Source organism: Erithacus rubecula (genome assembly GCF_903797595.1).
Source record: "Erithacus rubecula genome assembly, chromosome: 5".
Taxonomy (NCBI): Eukaryota; Metazoa; Chordata; class Aves; order Passeriformes; family Muscicapidae; genus Erithacus; species Erithacus rubecula.
This window is the reverse complement of record NC_136687.1, coordinates 22,253,795-22,274,969: the sequence shown is the minus strand read 5'-3', so window position 1 is coordinate 22,274,969 and position 21,175 is coordinate 22,253,795. Positions and strand designations below refer to the sequence as shown.

The following is a 21,175-nucleotide window of genomic DNA, read 5'->3' as shown; positions in this document are numbered from 1 at the left end:
AGTTATGCAAAATGCAGGAGGGTGGGAAATAAGACATGTGAGGTCTCTGTCGAGTCATTGCATCATCCATTTGTCAGAGCAGAGTGTGATCACAATGTTGGGTTTTTGTCACATGTCACCTGGCAGATCAGGCTTTCCTGACTATACTCTTTGAACTACCCAAAACTACTGCTAAGTATCATGGCTTTTTCAGATACTTTTTGTTTCATATATCCAAGATGCAGCTGCTGTCCTTAATCAGTTAAACTGTTATCTTAATAATATGTTGCTTTCAAGCAAGTAGAGACAGTAGTTTTAGGTAAGAATTCTATGCACTAGAGCACTTTTGACAGGTGTGAACTGCCAGCTGATATGCCCAGGGCATGCTTCTCCATGGAAAAAGAGTAATAATTACCTGAAATTTTTGTATTTTAAGAAAAACTTTACCTACATTGTATGTATTATATATGTATAAAGACAGCTGCCTGAATTTAAGACAAATGTTTCCTATGTCTTTTGAGGGTATGTTGCTCCTTTATGATACACAGTTTTAAAGGAATAATAGAACAAAATATACCTGGTTTAAAAAAGGCAAATGAAATTTAGTGTGAGTGTTAAATAACTGTGTTCATGAAGAATGGTTATTTCACTAGAAGAGTGAGAGTTCACAAAATTGCTTCATTTGAAAATTGCTTTGAAAATCAATTTTGTAAGGGATCATTTAGGAAAAAAAAAGTGATGATCATAAATCACAGGAGAACTAGATACTTTTATTTTCCGTATGCTTGGTTAGTGGTACCATATCAAAATTAGCAGTACATAATAAAAATTAAGTGGTAAGTTGTGTTTTTGAAAACTTAGATTTTTGGTCTGGTTTTTATCTGTCAAGTTTTTTCTGTCAAAACTCCCAAAAAGTTAACTGTGAACATTAGGTTCCTAACCTATTGACAGTAATCATGTAAATTTTAAGAAAATAGATTTAACAACTGCTGATTACATTTATTCATTGACATAGAATGGTTTAGTATTAAAATATAATTTTTTTTCCTTCTAGTACTGTTCCATTGGGATCTGATCAGATTCTTCTACGAGGAGCTCAGTTGAGAAATACTCAGTGGGTTCACGGGATAGTTGTCTACACTGGACATGACACAAAACTTATGCAGGTTTGTCACTTGAACTTTGTCTGACCTGTCTGTTTTATTACTTTATTTTACCATTCCATTCTGGCTTGATTCAATATAGTGCTAAAATGGCAGTAATAGAGCATCCTTTATATGAATTAAAAGGAATAAAAGTAAAATTTCTTGTTATTTTAGCCACTTAGTCCCCAAAGTAATTTTCCACTAGTAAGCCTATTCATTTATTGTGTCTTGTAACTTGTGCTTTGAAAACTTCATTAGTAAATTCTGTTATCACAGTTTCTCTTTTTTTTATTTTTGACTGCTCCTAAAACTGTTCTCTTATGGGGCTTTCTTTCAAGTACAAAGGTAATCATTCTTGTCAGAAAACAAAATGAGGAGGGAGGAGAGTGAAATTACTTTGCCTAATGTGTTTACAAATATCAGAATTGAAATACACCTGTTGAGAAAAAAGAATTTCAGATTGTTATTCATGCCTTATTTCTTTCTTATTTATAAAATAGTTACTTGAAAAAGTGTGTCTGTGTTAACAACTGTCTTCTCTTGCAATGACAAGGTGTATGCACATCCATTTTTAATGTTTACTGTTAACCATTGGTGTTACCAGTGTTCTGTGTGATTGTTTAAACTTCTTGTGACACAATTCTTAAGCTTCAATTCATAGATTTATTAGCTGCTGGTTTTGAAAAAGTAAAAGACAGCATTTATGATATATTTGGGAGAATATTTAGAAAGTAACATGTAATTTGAAAAGCAAGAACAATGTTACCTCATTTAATATTTAATAGCCACTACTGGATTTTTGTCTTTTGCAGAATTCAACAAGTCCACCTCTTAAAATGTCTAATGTGGAACGAATTACGAATATTCAGATTTTGATTTTGTTCTGCATCCTTATTGCTATGTCTTTGATCTGCTCTATTGGTTCAGCTATATGGAACCGAAGGCATACTGGAAGAGACTGGTATCTTGATCTAAATTGTAAGATCTAAAATATTATATTATATTTGGTTGCCTTTCATATTTGGAAAGAAGGATAATTACCTTCCCTTGCACAGTGGCTTTTTTGTCAATCTCTCTTTGTTTGTTAACTAAAGTCATTAGGTATATTGAAGCAAATATAAAATTTGATTTACTGTGCCATCTTAGCTCTTGCTAAATGCAGGAAGAGCAAGATTATTTGTTTGTCTCTACTTCTTTTAGGCATTCCATCTCTGCAGCTCAGCAAGGTCTTCATCAGCATTCCACTGGCATAAACAGTCCTAGACATCAGACTGAAATCTCTTGGAGTTGTTACCAATAGATTACATTTAAAGCTGCAGTGACTTTTCTGAATTTTTAAATTTGCTTGTATTAGGAAGTGATAGTGTGGCTTTATAATTTTTACTGTATAGGGCTTTAACTAATTAACATCAGAACTTAATAGACTCCTCCTAAAAAAGATAAAGGAGGTCTCATCTAACATGGGGCAGTTGTATGTAAGGCAGATGCAGGGCAGTGTGATGTTACACAGGCCTTCACAGCAGCATGCAACATACTGACAGTCTGACCCTCTCTGAGGGAACAAGATTTAAAAGTAATTTTCATGAATAGACTTTTTGGTCAGTTATTCATATTTTCAGAATTTCTTAGGGCTTTTTTTACTTAGGCTGAACCAGAACTGAAATAAAGTTCCAGAGTACAAAGCTTCTGAATATAGTCATCAAAAACGGGGTTTATTGGGGTTTTGGTAAGTTCTAAAAGAAAAATCTTGAAGTTCTGGTTTGAAGGCAATCCTGAAGTTTCTATGTCTGCATTTATTTTTAATTTTGCTTCCTTTCCTTTTGATACTGAGACAGAAACTTTGTTTTAATTAAGAAACTTAACTTCCATGTTTTGCTTGTGAGGTAAGAAAAAGTGAACTAGTTCATAGAATATTGACAATTTTCAGTAATATCAAAGAAAGACATTAGATGTGCTTCTTCTGCACTTTTTTTTTTCTTTTCTGGGAAATATAAAAGTTTTAGGAATTTGGTGGCTATTTTATGGTTAGCACAGTAGTGAAGCAGTTTATAAATTGTTGTTATTCCTGAAAAAAGAAACGTAAAGTATTGGCCACTGATACTTTGGTCTGTGTGTTCTCAACTGATTATCTCTGTCAGTTTATTTTCTGGTATATGTCCCATGATTAAATGAAATTGTTTTGGGTTTTGTAAGGTATGTCCTTTAAGGCTGTATTCAGCATATAGTTGTTCTGGTAGCTGATGTTTTTAATATGTAAGAAGCATTTTATCCCTCTTTCCCCTTAGTTATCTAATTTTTTAGCTCCCTGGTGTTTTAGACAAGTACTTTATTTGGTGCTGAAATTTATATTAATGAAAGTGTCCAAAACCTTCTTTCCTAGATCTTAGAGTAACAACCAAATCCACATTGAACAGAAGTGGAAACCTATCAGAGGCAGTTTTTCTTTGAGGTGTCTTGAGTACATCTAGGCAGGCTCTGTCTTTTACCTTTTTGCTGTAGTGCACAGCAGACTTTCCCATTCTCATCCTCTCTGAGCTGCTACTGATGGAGTCATCTTTAAAAAAAAAGCTTAGAACTTTAAAAAAAAAGTAGTATAAAACTACTTTTATATGTTTTATATGTTAATATTCACATTTCCAGTTGTTTAGAACTTTCATTAAGCACTCTAATTTCATATCTTCTTTTCATGGGGAGAGAATTTACCTCTTCCATAGCATTTTGCTCTGTTGAGGGAGAGTATATGATTGTGTGAAGAGGGATGGAGAAAAAATTAATTCCACTATATATTTCCCCTTTCGACATATAAAACTAATATTTTGAGTTTATAACTTGGTTGCTTGTATAGATATTCCAAAATTTTTTATCTAAAAGTTTAGTAAAAGAGAAAATGGTTAGTGAGTTTGTTCATCAGAATTTGGGAGATGATTGCAAAGATCACTGAATTTGAGCTCCACTATTATAACAGAGATTCTTAACTCTGAGGAAGGTGTTATCTATAGACAAGTCATACTGTAATTATTTCCAAAGATTCTTTTAATGCTTCAAAATTCAGCTGTTAATGCAATATTTTGAATACACTACATAAATATGCTTCTAACTACAGTCTCAAATATTTATTTGATTACTTTGTTTTTTGGCAGATGGTGGAGCAAGCAACTTTGGATTGAATTTCTTGACTTTTATCATTCTCTTCAATAATCTTATTCCAATCAGCTTGTTGGTTACACTTGAAGTCGTTAAATTTATCCAAGCATATTTCATAAATTGGGTAAATATTATTTTTATCATACGCATTGATTTCTAGAATCAAGTGGTTCACAAGTACATGAAATGATGGATTGCTTGTCTATGTATGTATTTTTATCAGACTTTTTCTGTTTGTTTATTTGTTATTGGTGGAATCTGAGGAGCTAATAATAAATTATACCTGCACCAGATTGATATTTGGAACATGTTTGTTGTGATCCCTTAATTGTAGAGAAGCAAAGTGAACATTCTGTGGATTGCAGATAGAAACTTCAGGTTCGAGTAATCCCCAAAACATGATTAAAACCAAACGAGTTTAAATGTTGATGCCAAAAAATTGATACATTTTATGTAACAGTAAATGAAAGAAGAAAATAGAAAAAGGGGGTGGGGGGACAGGTAGAGTGAGAGAAGATTAAGTACAAATCTATCACCCCTCTCTTGGTCCCGACAATGTGTCATCAGTCCTCTCCATCTGGTCTTGGTGGTGGGAGTCCCCCTCCAAGAGGCACAGAATTAAAAGGGTGAGTATTTCATTAACCAGCCTGGTTTGGGCCACGTGGAAATGCCCAGGGTGAGTTTGACACTGTCTCTGGCAAGGCTCTGCATTGGTTGCACCATTTTGCAACCATCCTTTGAGGCCCTCCTCCTCCTCTGCCCTTGGTGGGAGTCTGTGCAAACCTGGCAGGAGGAGATAAGATTGAGAGCCTAGCCCAAAGCTAGGGTGATTTCTGGGACAGCTGCTGGGCTTGGCCCTCCTGTGGATGCTCTCCCAGCCTTATCTGTTGCTTCCCAGACTGAGATGAATGAACAAAAGTGTCCCTTTGTCTTATCCCAGGTTCTCTTAGGGGGCTTAACTCACAGTCCAAGGTTTCATTTAGGGGGCCCATTCAAGGTGGGCTTTGGTGGTGCAGGTTTTCACATCAATGTTTAAGCCATGAACTGTTATGTCTCAGTCTCTGACAGTGTTTTTGTGCTTTTTCTCTTTATTGATATTCAGGTATCAGTTTCATTCAGAATGATCAGAAGAATGTGTTTTGCAGTGCTGGGGAGTTTTGTCCAGTTTCATATTTTCTTTCCAGACTTTGGCATTTTACTTTGGCATTTTGCTTATTATTTTTTTTCCAAGCACAGCCTTAGTTTAGTGTAGTAGGATTTATTGTACAAAGGTAGTGTCTGCTAGTATTATCACCTATGAAATATAAAAAGATCAATTTGGCATCCTTTTTTTTTTTTTTTTCTTAATGAGTTAGTGGGGAAAATGAAGGGTTTACTCTGTTTGAGGTGGGAGTGAACTGTTTTCCTTGAACCCATGTAAACAGAGCTTCCATTTTTCCATTTTTTTCCAAATGTAAATTTATTGTAGCATTCTAAACACTTTAACCCAATTCCTTGATCAAATGTGTGAAGCAGATTTGTATGTATGAGATATATCATGAAGATATAGGTAAGAATGCATGTGAAGTAGCAGGTAAAGCATATGCTTTATTTTAAAAGCTAAATATTTCCCTGAGAAGTCAGCTGGTTTCAATTTTTTCTCTTTTCTTTTATGCTGTAAAACAAACTGTTAACAAATTGGAGAATGCAATGAAATTCTTCCTTAATTGTCTGTATTTTAAAATAAATTTCTACACATCTTGAATGTGTAGATTGCCACTGATTGCCAAAAATCAGAAAGGCAGTTTTCACTTCTCTTCCTGCTCCAGTTTCTCATTATAAGGGATTAGTTGCCTTTAATTTATCCTAATCTGGGACTCTGGACTTTTATCTGAAGTAATATTTCTTTTTGTGTGTAGATTATATTTGTATGGAGAAATTGGTCATCTGCAATCTGTTGTATTATGTTACCATGTTTGACAATGTTGTAATCTTCTACTGCATTTAAACACAAACTCTGATGTCTATTTAATAAGTAAGAGGAAAAGAACTCACACCATGTGAATTGTATCTTACATTTATTATGTACTCTCAAATTTATCTTCATGTTTTTATCTCAAGATGCATTTATCTTGCTATTTAGAAAATACTTGTAGTGCATACAATAGAAGTAGGTAAGACTGACTTCTCCCTAAGAGTCACAGTGTAGTATTTCTGTTTGTTGCTAAAGTCATTTTAAACGTGTGGGTCAACAGTTTTCAGTAATATTGTTCACTAGAAATAATCTGAGCAAAATCACCCATGAAAAAATCTTATTTCTTGGAAGTGATCTGATGATGTCTGTGGCTTCCCATGTTGAAACTATCTTAGGTAGATCTGTTCATGTTTGGTCTTTTCTTATTCACTTAACTTCTCTATTTATGTGCTAGATTTTTTGTAAGAAGTTTTGCAAGAGTGATTTTTAAATATATTTACTTTTTTTTATCTCTAGGACATAGACATGCACTATGAACCTACAGACACTGCTGCGATGGCTCGTACTTCCAATCTCAATGAGGAACTTGGACAGGTAGATAAAAGAATTACTGGTTCTAACTCTGTATTGAAATTATTCATGGGAGGATTTATTTCAAAAAATATTATTGCCTTAGTATTTGCTTATTTTTGTTCTCTTAGTTTTGTCATATATTTTTAAAAATACTTTGCAGTATGAGCAAATTAAACCAGTATTACATGAACAATCTCTGTATCAATGTGCATGTGGTAATCACAGAAGATTGAAGTGCATCAATGAAGTTACAAAATCAAAGGAATTTTGAGGATTAAGGCTGTCTGTGGCATAAAATTTAGTCTCAGTATATACACTTAGGATAATGTGTGTCTTCAGTATGGTATTTCTTTTCACATACTCTGCATTCCTCAGAAAAGACATTGAGTATCTCAGGGTTGAATCACAGTTCTATACATGTCCTCTTTTCTTGCCACTAAAGCCTGGAAGCTGTGAATGGAGTGGGGACTCATGGCTGAATTAAATCCTGGAAATTTGAGCTTAATTCTTCTTTGTCCTTTGGGGTTCTCTTTTTAATACTGTAAAATCAGTTCAACTTTTCATAAGACATCACTTTTTACCTGTTGTTCATGATTAGGAAGTATGACAGTCCAAGTGTGCCTGGGACACAGGGTGTGCTTCTAGAAGAGCTTCACATGGTGTTTGCTCTTTCACTCAATTGTATTTGCAGTCTGGCTTTAAAAACATGCTAACCTGTCTGGTACACTGGTGGTGAGCAACTCTTGCTATGGACAAGAAATAAATTACATGCTCATTTAATTGAATTGTGTTATGGACACAAGTGTGCATGTTCTTGCATTTCCTAACCTAGAAGTTTTCATAACTAATTCTTTTCTTTATTGCATGAGACTGTGTAAGTTGTCTCTAGCTTTTCAAAACCAATAAGTAATATATTGGTTTTAGCCATATAGCAAAGCAGTCCTTGGAACTAATACTTAAGAGATGTGCCTTTTGGAAAAACTGGTTAATATGTTCTATGCCTCTTCTACATGGAGGAGTGCAGGGCCTTCACCTGCTGGGTTTAACATGGATGTGCAGAAAATTTTGTTGTTTTCCTGGCTTAGAGAGAGAGTACAAACTCATCTAGTGGGGAAGAGTTTTTGTTGGATCTTAGCTTCCTTCTGCTTCATTTTACAATATCTGTTTTTTCTATCTCTGCAGTTAGTTTGTTATTCACATTCCCAGACACATTCTTTCCTTTTGACTTCAGTAGCTTTTGTCTTCATTTCTAAGGATTCTCATCAAATTCTCCTTCACCATCAGAAGCTAGTCAGGCTTCTTAGGATCTCCACTTTAATTTTTTCGATAGATTCTTAATTTGAGCAGATTTTTCTAGGGAGATTAAAGGCCTCTACTAAAAAGAGTAGGTTTCTTCTTTGAAGTACATGAGATTTTTTTAAGAGATTTCCCCCAGGAAAGAAAGGCAAAAAACTTTGGTGTTGAGAAAAAAGGTTGAATTTTCTTAGCTGCAGTTCCCACTTTCCTATTTGTGTGCACACACAAAAAAAATACAATTTGCTGCATAAACCTGACACAGAAAGATTTCTTCTAGCAGCTGATTTGGCTAAGGCATAATTCCTCAGAAACAATTTTACTAATACATAGCATTATTAGTCCCAGGTATAACATAGTTAATTCCTAATTACGAGTCCTTAATTTTTTTTAATTAGAAATAAATTTTAATTAATTTAAGTTTACCTGTGACTCCTAGAACTTTTGGTTCATCACAGATTACCTCAGATTACCGCAGATTACTTTTTTTAAGATTAGATTTAAAAAGAACCTTAAAAATATTACAGGTTCATGTACTTCAGCTTTGAAATTTAAAAGGCTTTACCTAGTAGTTTCTGGAACAGAAGGGTTTATAATGATAGAGAAATAGGAGATCTGAGTAGGTAGAAAGGAATGTATTTCTACTTTTCCTGTAATTTGGCATTTTGGACTGTTGTGTTTTTATTGATATTTTGGCTTAAAGAAGATATTTCTATGTTTAAAAGATCAGTTTAGAAATGCATATAGATACTTTTCTTATCATATTGCTTTCTGTCCAAAATTTAGTGTTTTACTGGCTAAATCATTGGTTTTCACTACTTTCTTGTGCTTCAACAAAATGTGGAGTGAGGGATGGTTAAATTCACCACCATGCACTGAAGAAAACCTAAGTGTCCTGACATCTCAGTTGATTGCTTTCTTTGGGAAAGAATATGAAGGCTGTGCATCTGCCATGTTTATGTATTGTTTTTGTTGTTGGCTTTTTTCCTGTAAACTGTGAAAATTGCAGAACAGGTAAAAAAACTTCATATGTTGATAGTCATGAATTGTCCTGGATATGTCACTAACTGCTGAATGTTGCTGTATAATGGATTCTATCATTTGTTTAGGTCAAATACATATTTTCTGACAAAACGGGTACCCTGACATGCAATGTCATGCAGTTTAAGAAGTGTACAGTAGCAGGAATTGCATATGGGTAGGTATTTTTATATACTTCTTTATCTGTGTGCCTCTGCCTGTCCAAATGTACCCATACATTGATACTGTAGTTAAAATAAACTTATACATGGAAATATCTACAACTCAGCTTCCTGTGACTATAAAATGTTACTTATAAGAGACGGGATTACTTCTGTCATGACATCTCTTTTTGCAAAGAGGAACAAAAATACCACAGGCTTGCTTGCTGTAAGGCAACTTCAATATGCATGTTTTTGCCATTGTTTAACCTATTTTATATTGTTACAAACAAAAGCCTGAGAGACACTTGCAAAAACTTGTTATAGTTTATGAAGTCTCAATAGAAAGACTATATTGTTTCAACCTGCTTTGCAATCTAGGCACCAGCAAAATAGTTGCAAAATGGTTTTTTTTTTTGTAATTTTGTTTTATTAACTAACTACTTTTTTAACACCTGATCCAATTTTTTAGCACTTGTGATTCTTTCTCTTCTCCCTATTCTATTTTTCCCTTGCTTCTTGTGCAGCCATTGCCCTGAGCCTGAGGATTATAGTGTTCCTTCAGATGATTGGTAAGCTCTGAAAGTCATTTAGCTTCTGCTCTTTCTTGAAGAGTCAGGCTTAAAAATACTGAGCAATATATTTAGAGATGGAACTAAATGTGAGATAGTTTGCTGCTCAGAAGTTATTTCAGCATTGATTTCACACAAACTGCCATCTTACATAAAGTTGTGCCATCCAAATTCTGTCTCATTAAGTTGCCATGAAATACTCTGGAATACTCATAGAATACTCTGGTACTCTGGAATAGAATCTCTAATTGGGTCCCTGAAATGTAGTGCAGTCATTCTACTGACAGTCCTGGTGCAATTCAAAATCACTTTTTGGAGAGAAAGTTTTGTCTGTAATTACATATCTGGTACTATGGTAACTTTAATCACATTTTGCTACTATAGTAATAATTAATAATATTTTTAGAAAAAAAAAATCCATATTTGAGTGAAAAATATGTAATGCTATTTTACTATTTTACTTCCTCCAGATAGCTTTAGAATATTAGAACTACATAGTTCTTAACTGGAACTAAGATTAGAGCACAAATACACTTGGAACTAACATTAAAGTCTTAACAGTTACTTCAGGAAAGAAAAGTCTTGGCTTCCTTTCTGTTGTCATCTATAAGAAGCCCTGTGCTTTTTCATTGTACTTTCTTAAACTAAATATTTGCAATACCATTCAAAGTAAGCTCAGATACATCAAAGAAAAAAATGCCATTTGCAGTCTTTTTCACTATTTTATTAGTTGAAAGTGACAACAAGGTAATGGCACACAAAATTGAGATGTGTTGCCGTCTTTTGTTGAAAGCATTTGAAGGGAAAAATCTTTACTAAATTAGAATTAATAATTTTCTGTTTAGATAGGAAAAAAGCCAAACAAACCAAACACTGAAAAATTCCTCCTGGAACACATAAAATGTAGTACACATGCACACCCCAAAATCTTATCTGAATATCATCATTTGATCTAGAAGGAAAATGTTTATAAAGATGTATGTGTACTTAACTGCATACAAGTTCTTTAAAACAATGCAGTGTTTACATGAAATTAAGCATGCTTGCTCATAATCCATTAGTGAAAAAAGACTAGTTTTGACTAACTCACATAGATATCTTTATGAACATATCTGAAATGGAAAAACTGCTATCTGAACAGTTGTTTAAAAAAGAATAAAAGCACAAACCTTTTATAGGCAGAGAACGTATTAGAAATACCTATAAAATATGACATTTGAAATTTCTTGGTGCGTAAATCTGTTGCAATTAATAAAATCTATTTGTGTCAGCAGCATTTCTAGCCCTAACATGACTAATATACTAAATCCCAATTTTTTGGGATTTGGTTGGTTGTTGGGTTTTTTTTTGGGGGGGCGTGTGTTTTGGGTTTTTTTGTATTAGAAAGAATTGTGTTCTACTTTGTTACAACTTCCACCTGCAAGTATAATTTTGTATTTTAGCACTGAGAATCTGGAAAGTATATATCAGAAAGCTTTAAACAAACAAAACTTAAAGCTTTGACCATAATGTTTCTGAAGGTGTTAATATTTGGCACTTCAAGATCTATTTACTTTACATTTTAAAAAGAAGTCTTGCTGAAGAAGAATGCTTCAAATTTTTCACTGTAATTATAGTTAGAAAAAGTAGTTCTTGCATGGCTGTACAGAGGAGGTTCTGCATTTTGTATTCCTCCATGGTAGTTACTGTAGGACTAAAACAGCTCAGTTTTTGTTTTCATAGAGAATTTTTGGACTGCCTTTGATGTATATGGCTTATTCTTCAACTTAAATCACTAAATGTATTTATTCTTTTGTAAGATTGTGTAATCCAAAGCAAGACCAAAAGTAAATGAATAAAAAATTCCTTCAACTGGATTCACTTTTCAGCAGTGTTTTGTTTCACTCAGTCATCTAGATTGTCTTAATACTTAGCTGTAATATTAAGACTGTAGTTTTAGTCAGGTGCAGTATCAAATCTTCCTAGAAGTATCTGCATTTTTGAGCTCTCACATTAAGCCAGAATATTTGTGCAATTTGGAAGATGTGTATGACTTTCTTTCTCCAGAACCATCTCCTCCTTGCATCTAAGTCTGTACTTCACCATTGTTATTATGTCTTCTTTGTCTGTCAATTTCAAATGTTCCTTTTTTATCATAAATAATAGAAAGCAATCCCTCTGCATGCAGACTTCTCTGATGTCTGAATTTGTTTGTTTACTTCTTTCAGATACTAGACTTGCTTTTCTGCAAACATTTAGAAACCTATCCCAAAACTGCTAATTTCTTGATGAAATGTGTTCTCTTTGGGCATATTTTTTTTTCTGATCTCATTCTAGAGATCAGAAGACAGAAAGCCTTATTCTTAAATTGTCGATATATTTTTCCTTCATCCTTCATTCACCTGAATTCAGATTTGTTGGATTTAAGTGTATTTATATAAACCAAGGTTTCTTTAAATTAAATAAACTTTGAAAATCTGAAACAAGTACCTTTTCAGTTCTTTTTCTCACAATATGTGATTGCAGCCTTTATTGCAGCAGCTATAGCCCAAAACTTGTGTTTGGATGATTTGTATATAAATTGTTAAAATGAGGCTAAAAATAATCTCTTTTACTCAATTATTTCCAGGCAAGGCCCACAAAATGGAGAAGAAAAAACATTCAGTGATGTATCATTACTGGAGAATCTTCAAAACAACCATGTAAGTTATATAGGAACAATTACCATTGTTTTGTGAGATGAAACCATTGCTTCCAGTGATTCAAAAGAGTATGTCCTTTGAGGGAAAATAAATAAATTGTGTATTTATACAAAATCAGCATGGCCTCATGAATAGTGTTGTAATTGTTGCTGATGTATGTTAATTAGATCCAACCCTTTTTTTCTCTCCTCCTTTTCTTATTTTGATACTATGGCTCAGATGTTATGAGTTTGAAGTAGTCTTGTGTTCTTCTTTCTCTGGGTGTTTTATCAGATGTATTATCTGTGCCTGATATATTAATCTGTACATCTTCTTTAAAAGCAGTCTGCTCTTGTAACACATTCCATGTGATTTTTGTTGCTACATCTTTCTAAAGGTTCTCAAAAAGTTGTCAACTGCAGTACTAGAGAGAAGTAAGAGAAATTATTTTTTAGTAAAAAAGACAATATCCAAAGAGACTTCTGTGAATAAAGTAAAATTCTTTCAATACATCATTCATACTTTCCTACTCTGAAAATTGTTGTTTAGACTGTTCTATGTTTCTGGTTATCTAATTTTGATAGTTATGGTAGCAGATGCCACTAAATTCTATTTACATAACCAGTATGTAAGCACAGCAGAAAGAAGTTATCCTGCATGCTAAAATTAGTGTCCAGATAGTCTTTAAAGAAGAGAGGTACCTTTCATTAATTTTTTGGGCTGCTATTTGTCTATATCTATTATTATATTTTGGTTATTTATTGCTTAAATTATTGATCACACTCTGACCTCTTTTTTTTTCCTTAGCCAACTGCAGCTATAATATGTGAGTTCTTGACAATGATGGCAGTGTGTCATACAGCAGTTCCAGAAAGAGAAGGTGATAAAATTATATATCAAGCAGCATCTCCAGGTGAGACTCAAATAACTGAGTGAACATGCTCTATCAGCTCAACCACCAAATTTTATTCAGTTGTTTTTGAAGAAGCTTCCAAAATTGAAAGAAAAAACAAACTTATCCCTGAAAAGATAATTGGTATTAGCTAAAATCAGCTTTGTAAAAAAGGATTTCAACTTTTTAAATTTTTGTTAGAAGATACAGTTGAATGTCCCCTGGATTATGTAAGGGCAAAAAATCAGTTACCATACAGCACTACTAAGGTGTTGTCAGATTGCTGTGGAATTCCAAAGGAAGTGTTCAGAAGTAAATAAAAATCAAATCAGGAGATAAATTTATGTCCTTACTTATTCTATAAGCATATTCTGTACTCAGTAACCATGATTCTAATTTAAAACAGAGAAGACTGTGTCAAAACAGAAATGTTTTTAATAGGAGACAATTTGTGATAAATTCTGTTAAGGATTAAGAAAGGGTTATAGTGCAAAAGGTCTGTTTCAAGCCTGTTGTGGTTCATAGATGACTTTTGATTTCAGGAAATGATGAAGCAAGGCAGAATGATTAAAATATGCTCAGCTCTGCTGAGCTAATGTGTTACAATTTATGATGGGAAGAATTACCTGAAGTGCAGAGATTATTCCTTGGCTCCTATATTGGTAGGTTATTCACTAAGCTATATTGGTAGCTTCTAGGTGGCTCTCTGAATCCTGTCCTTCAACAGCTGAAAGACAAGGGCAGAGGTAGTGCCCTAAATAAAGTTAATTAGGTCATGGCAGTGCAGGCAAACTCCTTTCTGACATCCTGAGCCACCTGGAGAGAAGTGATGACTTTTGGAGACGTGATTGCTAGTTTCCTGAAGGTTGATGTTGAAGTTATGTGTTATTTACACAAATGACACAAATGAGAAGAGTGGTTACTCTTCTCTTCCAAACCAGAAATTCAACAAAATGCATTGTACATTGTCCAGTGATCTACTGAGGAAGATGCTTACTTCGGTGTTTTGAAGAGGGTGCTCCCATTACTGAGCTAAGAGGTGTGTTTCTTTCAGGGTTTATTTTCTCTGAGCTTCAAACTTATTTCATCATTTTTCACAGGAGAAATACAGAGTTTGTTTCAGCCCAAGATATAATTTTAAAATCCATAAAGGAAACAGGAAGTGAAAGGTAGAAAAGTGTGGACTATGTTGATTAAATCATGATTAACAGTTTTCTAGTACATTTGTTAAATAACTATTTAACTTGCTGCAGATGAAGGAGCACTGGTCAGAGCAGCCAGGAATCTTCGTTTTGTATTCACTGGAAGGACACCTGACTCAGTAATCATTGAGTCTGTAAGTACACTGGAGTAACATTATAATTTACTGTATTTGCTTCTGCTTTAGTTAAAATAATCTAAATAACTGCATTATGATACTTTTCTATTGACATGTTGCTGGTTGGTTTTGGTTCTTTTGCTTCAGATTTTTTTTTAATTCTTACCCTTTTGTTTTTGGTTTTTTTATTCTTCAGTTGGGACAGGAAGAGCGATATGAACTGCTAAATGTCTTGGAATTTACAAGGTAAATTTTTATTTTGTGTCTTTTTATGAAAATACTTAGACACTTCTCTCATGGATAAAAATGCTTGCATTTTTTGTATTTCTAGAGGTAAAGTATGCAGTTGTGTAGCTTATATCTGTGACAGAGTACCTGATTAAGATTGTACCTCCTGGTTTATTGTAAAACATTTTCAGAGGCTTTGTTTTTCTCATTGTCTACATTGTGACTAATAGTTTTCACTTTTGCCTTTGCTCAAAAATTAAAAACACCTTTGATCTCAAAACTTTCTAAAAATCTGTGAAAAATAATGTAGGAAAGTACTTAAACTTCTAAATGTATTTCTGAAGCCCTGGAACTATATGACTTATTAAAAAGTCGTTGTATATATTGTGACTGTTAAAAAAATTTTGCATTTGACCTTGAATACACTTGTAGAATTATGACTTGTTTGAATACTCTAGACTGAGACTCATCATCTTCTGAGCAGCATCACTACAGTGTTGACCAGTTGGTTTACTTGGGATATGAGTTTATCATATCTTTTGCTTTCAGTAAAAATTTTGTGTTATAGTTCTTGGAGTTATAAATGTATCCATAAGAACTATGGGTGCAGTTTCAATTCTTATGTAGAGCTGTTTATATTGTATCTGTGTATGCTGTCTGTGGAGATGTTTGTGTAGGTCTATTGCTTACTTTGGCACAGGATAAGGAAGAGATTTGCATGTAGAGGAAGTTCCCTTTTTTCTTAAAATGATTACTCATTATTGTGCCTGTGAAAAGTACTTGTTGTTTTCCTTCCTGTCATATATTTCCCTTGAGCTTAGCTAAAAACAAAACAAAATAAAGCAGTCCAGTGCATGAGAAACAGACTGAAGTTGTATAAGTTGTGTGAAATCAGAGTAGTTGGCTGTAGTTATATTAATAGCAGTACTAATATGAAACCATGAAAGATGCAACAGAAAGTAATTTTTGTAATTTTGAATGTTTTTTAATGTCTATTTGCAATTAATGTCTGTTTTATATATTGTAGAGGACAACACGTAAATTTTCTATATTTACGTCATGGTTTCATTTTTTTAGCAGGCATTGCTTCCATTTTATTTTCTTGTGAGTTAGCAAATATGTAGTGCAAAGTGCATTGCTGTTAATTTGACTTCTGTGAAAGTCCATACTGTGTTTCTGGAGTAGCAGTGAAAGACTGCTACTTTGTTTCTGGTTTTGATCTTTGTCTTGATTTCATGGAATTTTTTTAAAATTCTACGTAAGTCTAAAATTGTAATTCGAACAGTTATACTTTATGGAGGTGGGAGAATCACTTGTAACTCTGAACCTTTGGTGGTGTAAGTTTTTTGGTGGATACTGATCCCAGAATTTTATTAAGTATTCAGTTGTTATAGGTGTTTTTGTTCTTATTCTGCAATATTTAGCTGTGCTTGGAATTGACTTGTTGGAAGCACTAGAGGTCACCCGTGTACAACAGCCAGAGAAAATTTTGGCTCCATAACAACACTATTTGTATGGGTGGGAGCATGTGCCTTCAGAGGAGTAATCTGAATAAACTGAAATTTTGAATAAACTGTTGAGTTAAGAGTTTGCAGGTGTTCCAGATTTTTCTCAGAAAAAATGCAAATTAATTCCTTGCCACTTTCCAGTACGGGCTAGATGAAGACTCTTCTGCAAGTGGAGTACATCAGTGTCAAAATTTGATAGGGCAGTCCTCCATAGAAGCATGTTACAGAAGTAAAACTTGCAGGAATACTTGGTAGACTTGTCACTTCTGGTATTCTTTTTTTTCAGTGATTACACTTGTGCCTGTGAAAAGAGAAGTAAATTTATACAATATAGTAATTATAGTTTGTTCATAGCAAGGAAGCAACTGTCAGTCTAACTGGCAGGTGAGCATATTTAAAGCATACTGAAAGTACTATATTGATAATTTTAAAATTAGCAAATAGTGCCTTAATAACTTGTGCTGAGTTTATGTAGCCTCCAGTAGAAAGTCTGCTTAGATGCCACAACTGCTGTGGTACCTTTAGTTCTAGGAAGTTAAGGGTTGTTCACATTCTCTGCTGTTCAGGCCCCCCTGTACTGGTGGGGAAGGAATCGTGCAGTCTTGTCCCTGTATTTGTATTCTGTCACCTGGTGCTGTAATGGAAAAACTGCAGAGCAGATCCTAGGATATGTGTCTGCAGGGCAGGGAAAAGCAAGGCACTGTGTCAGAGATCCAGAAGTGTAAAGAGTCTTATATTTGGTTTAATCCCTATGCCAACTACATGCACTGTCTTTTCACCAGGGCCAGTTTCAAAGCTGAGCAAGATTTTTGACTGTGTGGTTCCTTGTGTCATTAAGGATAAGCAATGTCCACTATGGGTGCACAAATTGCACATCAGTCCTTGCACCAACATGTCTAGCAATGCTACTGAATGGGGTTTTGATTTGTATCTGCTTGTTTTCCTATAGGAAAGAATTGCATTTTTAGCACCAGAGTTAATTTCACTGGCAAGTATTGAGTACATATGGAGTAATAATATCTCAATATCTGGAGTGTGTACTATCTATTGATATAATACCTCCATAGCCTAGAAATCATTGTGATGGTTATTTAAAGCTTCTTGTCTGAATTCCTATATTTTTGGCTTACAATGCCAACATATTTGTCTGTAATTCATACCTTGATCAGTCTCTCCTATGTGCTTGGTTTAATGAATAATCCACATTGTTTTGGTTGTTGTACTGAGCAAACAGAAGGTGTCTCATTTGAGGCCATACCTCCTCTCAATCATTCAGAGACCTCCAGAATATACTGATTTTGTGACTGAAGACCTGATACTTCTAAAAGTTAAAAAAAACAATGTGTGACTGACGGAGGAGGTACCAAAACCTCTGTGGTGGTGTTGTTTTCTGTGGTTTTTTAATCTTAAGTTAGATTGTAGAAGCAACTGGACCTATCAAGAGCTGCTTCTGGAAGTGACAAATCTTGTGACTGAGGGAATTATTTCTACCCCTTTAAGATACTTCTGTTTATTTATAATCTCATTGTGGGAATTGCCACCTATTCTGCCTCTTTGTAACAGCCCAAGAGGTTACCCAGCCTGCAGGTACATGGAAATTACAACAGTGGGTTTGTAGGATTCCATAGCACACAAGGATATGGGGGCTTTTGTTCCTACTTTTTTTTTTCTATTACAGATTATTAAAAATTACTGATAGCAAAGGAATAGATACAAACAAACCCTGAGGATGATTTGCTTGGGACTGGCTCTTAGAGAGGCTCTGTGTTGGGTACAAGTAAGTCATTTGTGTAGGGCACAGATAAAGGGAATGCAGGACACCACCACATTCAGCAGTCAGTAGATGCTGCTAGGTTTTGTATTTCACTTGGGGCAGCCAGTAGATGATGGTGTGTTCTTTTCTCCCAGACTAATTTTTATTTTTCCAGATTTTTGACAATCCCTAATTTCCTATGATAATTTCTTCCATTTCCAGTTCTAGTTAGGGTGGGGTTTTTTGTGCATATTGATGGTATCTCAGGATGTCTCCAATTTCTAGGTTTGCAGGCATTTTCTTTGTCACTATTTCAGCAAACATCTTCTGTTCAGTATTTTTCCTGTTGTGACTAGGTCATCTTTATGGCTGCTCATATCACTTCTACAGAGAACAAGCAGAACAAAACAGTGGTCTCACACTGACAGTTATTTGTAGCAGTACAATTTAGTGGTTTACTGTAGTTCACCAGGAAAAGGGCATAAAACTGCCACTGCCATAAAAAGCCTCATAAAAAGTTAGAAGTCCTTGGCAGTAATTCTTGGTCATTAGCTTTATTGCAGTTTTACTAAGAAAGTGTATGTCAGTCAAGATTCAATATCTTGTTTGTATAACTAAAGTTCCAGAATGCTACTGGTTATTCTTTGGTACATCTTCTGTAGAATAATATGCAGCTCCATTAAAGACTTCAAGGTTACAATCTTCTGGTTTTGTCTGGTTTTGCAGGTACAAAACTGCTGAGTTTTTACCTGTAAAAAGCAAATATATCAAATTATTGTTTGTACACCCCCTAACCTACTAATTCCTCCACTATTTCTGAATTGAGCATTCTTCAGGCAAGTCTAATGAATTCAAGTAGCAGTAGGCTAGATAGTCCTGGCCAGAATCAATGTGGATCTGAGACTTGCTTTTATTTTAGGCATCTGTAGTTTAAATGATCCTAATTTCTCTAGTGTTGTCTAAGTAGATTCCCAGCTGGATACTCGTTAAAATTTTTGGAATTCTACTTATCTGAGGTTTAAAGGTGACATGGAGAAGTTGCAGTAGTTAATGGCTCTGTATGCACTTTTATGCAATATCCATGGTAAGAATATAATTTAATATTGCTGTTCAGAAATTTTTACTTGAAGCAAAATGCACACCCAGGTGAGATCAGAAAATGTTCATCTGATGATACTCTTCAGCCCATTACTTCACCTATAATTATAGATTTCTTCCCTTCACCTATGCCCACTTTCCATTTACAGGATGTTTTCCATGGCAGTCTGAACTTCAGGAACCCTTCATACAGTAATGCTCTTTGATGATGTATAAATGGGATCCAGTTCCAACAGGAACCAAAATTGTTAAAAGACCATTTATTTCCATCTCTGTTTTACTGTGAACTGTTGTATGAGAAATATTTTGTTCCCTGAATAGTTTCTCTAGATTTATTTATAAAGTTGAAATTTGAAAGACTTATGATATAAATACATATCTTGACAGGACATGATCTTGCACCTAAAGAATGCTTGTTGGCAAACCTCAAAGGGAGGAAGACAGAAAGCAGACCGTGACAGTCTTCTCCATGCTTTCTTCCAATTTCTACCTCAGTTATGAGGACAAAAAGAAAAAATAACTTGGATTTTATTTACAATTGAGAGCCAGAGAGCAGTTAAAATTAATCCAGCCTCTTTCCAGTTCGTAGCATACTGAAAACTTTGTGTGATAAAAGAAACTCTGGGATAACAGTAATGAGGTTGCAGGACAGTACAATGTATGAGTGACTCTGGCTGGCTGGGAAGGAAGAAAAAACTGAAACAGTCCATGATAATCTACCTCTTTATGATATTGATGGAAGTGGTTTGTGCTTTAAGGTGATTTTTTGTCATCAGTAGACAGTATTTAGATGAAGGTGAAAATTCTTAATATCATTTTGATGAGAAAAAGGTTTGCAGAAGAATGCATAGAAAAACAGCATTCATTTTCCCAGTCAGCTGAGAGCATAATTCAGAATAGATAGCACTGACTTTTTATCCTATGTGTAATATAAGGTATATATTGATGTTATTAGGTAAAATATAGTTAAATGCTTGTATTTATGAACCACCTTATATAGGGAATTTCTTTCTCTTTCAGCACTAGGAAGAGAATGTCAGTGATAGTTCGTACACCATCAGGGAAGTTAAGACTCTACTGCAAAGGAGCTGTGAGTTTTATTGTTTTCACTGTAACAAAGAATACATGCTACATGCAAAGAATACAAACATGAAAGCAAAGATTGTAACAACTGCAGTCAGAACATTGAAAATGATGGGGAAGGGATGTTGATGCACCTGTTCCAATTTACATTGTTTTGCTATGTAGCTGTTCTATGTCGTGAACTAGTTAATGTCTTTATTTAGTAACTGCCTCTGAAGCTATGACAGACCTGTTCATCCCACTCTTTGTACTGGACTAAGACATTTATGCTTCCCATTAATTGCCTCCTTCTGTATTCCAAGAAAATGGATGAAAATAACTTGCTGGAGTAGCTGGGCATGGATCACTAGATAGAGATAGTATACTGGCAGAACTGACTAGATGGGAGTTTCAACCAGCCTTTGATATTACACAGAAGTGAATTTTCCCAAAAGCAGGACCTGTGGGAAGGTATCCTTATTACAATGCATATGGGAATGGTAGACTTGCTCAGTAGTTCTGGGTCTGTATATCAAGTCAAGTTTGAGAGGGAAGGAGATGAAATCCAGTTCCAGAATGGTTTGAGAAAAGGAAGTTTGTTGAATATAAATGTCCATTTTTTATCATCTCAAGTGAAGGAAAGAAAAACTGCTGTTAATATTCTGTGTATTAAGCTGGCTGCAAAACATCTGAGAATTGCAGTTATGAAGCACTAATTTTACTTTGTGGGCGTAATATTAAAAGAGGAAGACAACATTTTGGCACTTTTCAAAATAAGGGGAAATAACATCAAAAATGTAGAAGAAAAAACTGCA

At 34.4% G+C, this 21,175-nt stretch overlaps 1 protein-coding gene across 5 annotated transcripts in view; it reads left to right on the top strand.

Annotated features, from left to right (window-relative positions):
• The window catches only part of ATP8A1 (ATPase phospholipid transporting 8A1), a 98,757-nt gene that overhangs the window by 23,520 nt on the left and 54,062 nt on the right, over window positions 1–21,175 (top strand). For all 5 annotated transcript variants that reach the window (XM_079306883.1, XM_079306882.1, XM_079306884.1 and 2 more), the window contains 10 exons: window positions 1,034–1,145; window positions 1,937–2,102; window positions 4,265–4,392; window positions 6,739–6,816; window positions 9,198–9,286; window positions 12,450–12,522; window positions 13,309–13,414; window positions 14,647–14,729; window positions 14,908–14,957; window positions 20,319–20,388. In XM_079306883.1, coding sequence (XP_079163009.1) covers window positions 1,034–1,145; window positions 1,937–2,102; window positions 4,265–4,392; window positions 6,739–6,816; window positions 9,198–9,286; window positions 12,450–12,522; window positions 13,309–13,414; window positions 14,647–14,729; window positions 14,908–14,957; window positions 20,319–20,388 — 955 coding nt within the window. The remainder of the gene's footprint in view (window positions 1–1,033; window positions 1,146–1,936; window positions 2,103–4,264; window positions 4,393–6,738; window positions 6,817–9,197; window positions 9,287–12,449; window positions 12,523–13,308; window positions 13,415–14,646; window positions 14,730–14,907; window positions 14,958–20,318; window positions 20,389–21,175) is intronic.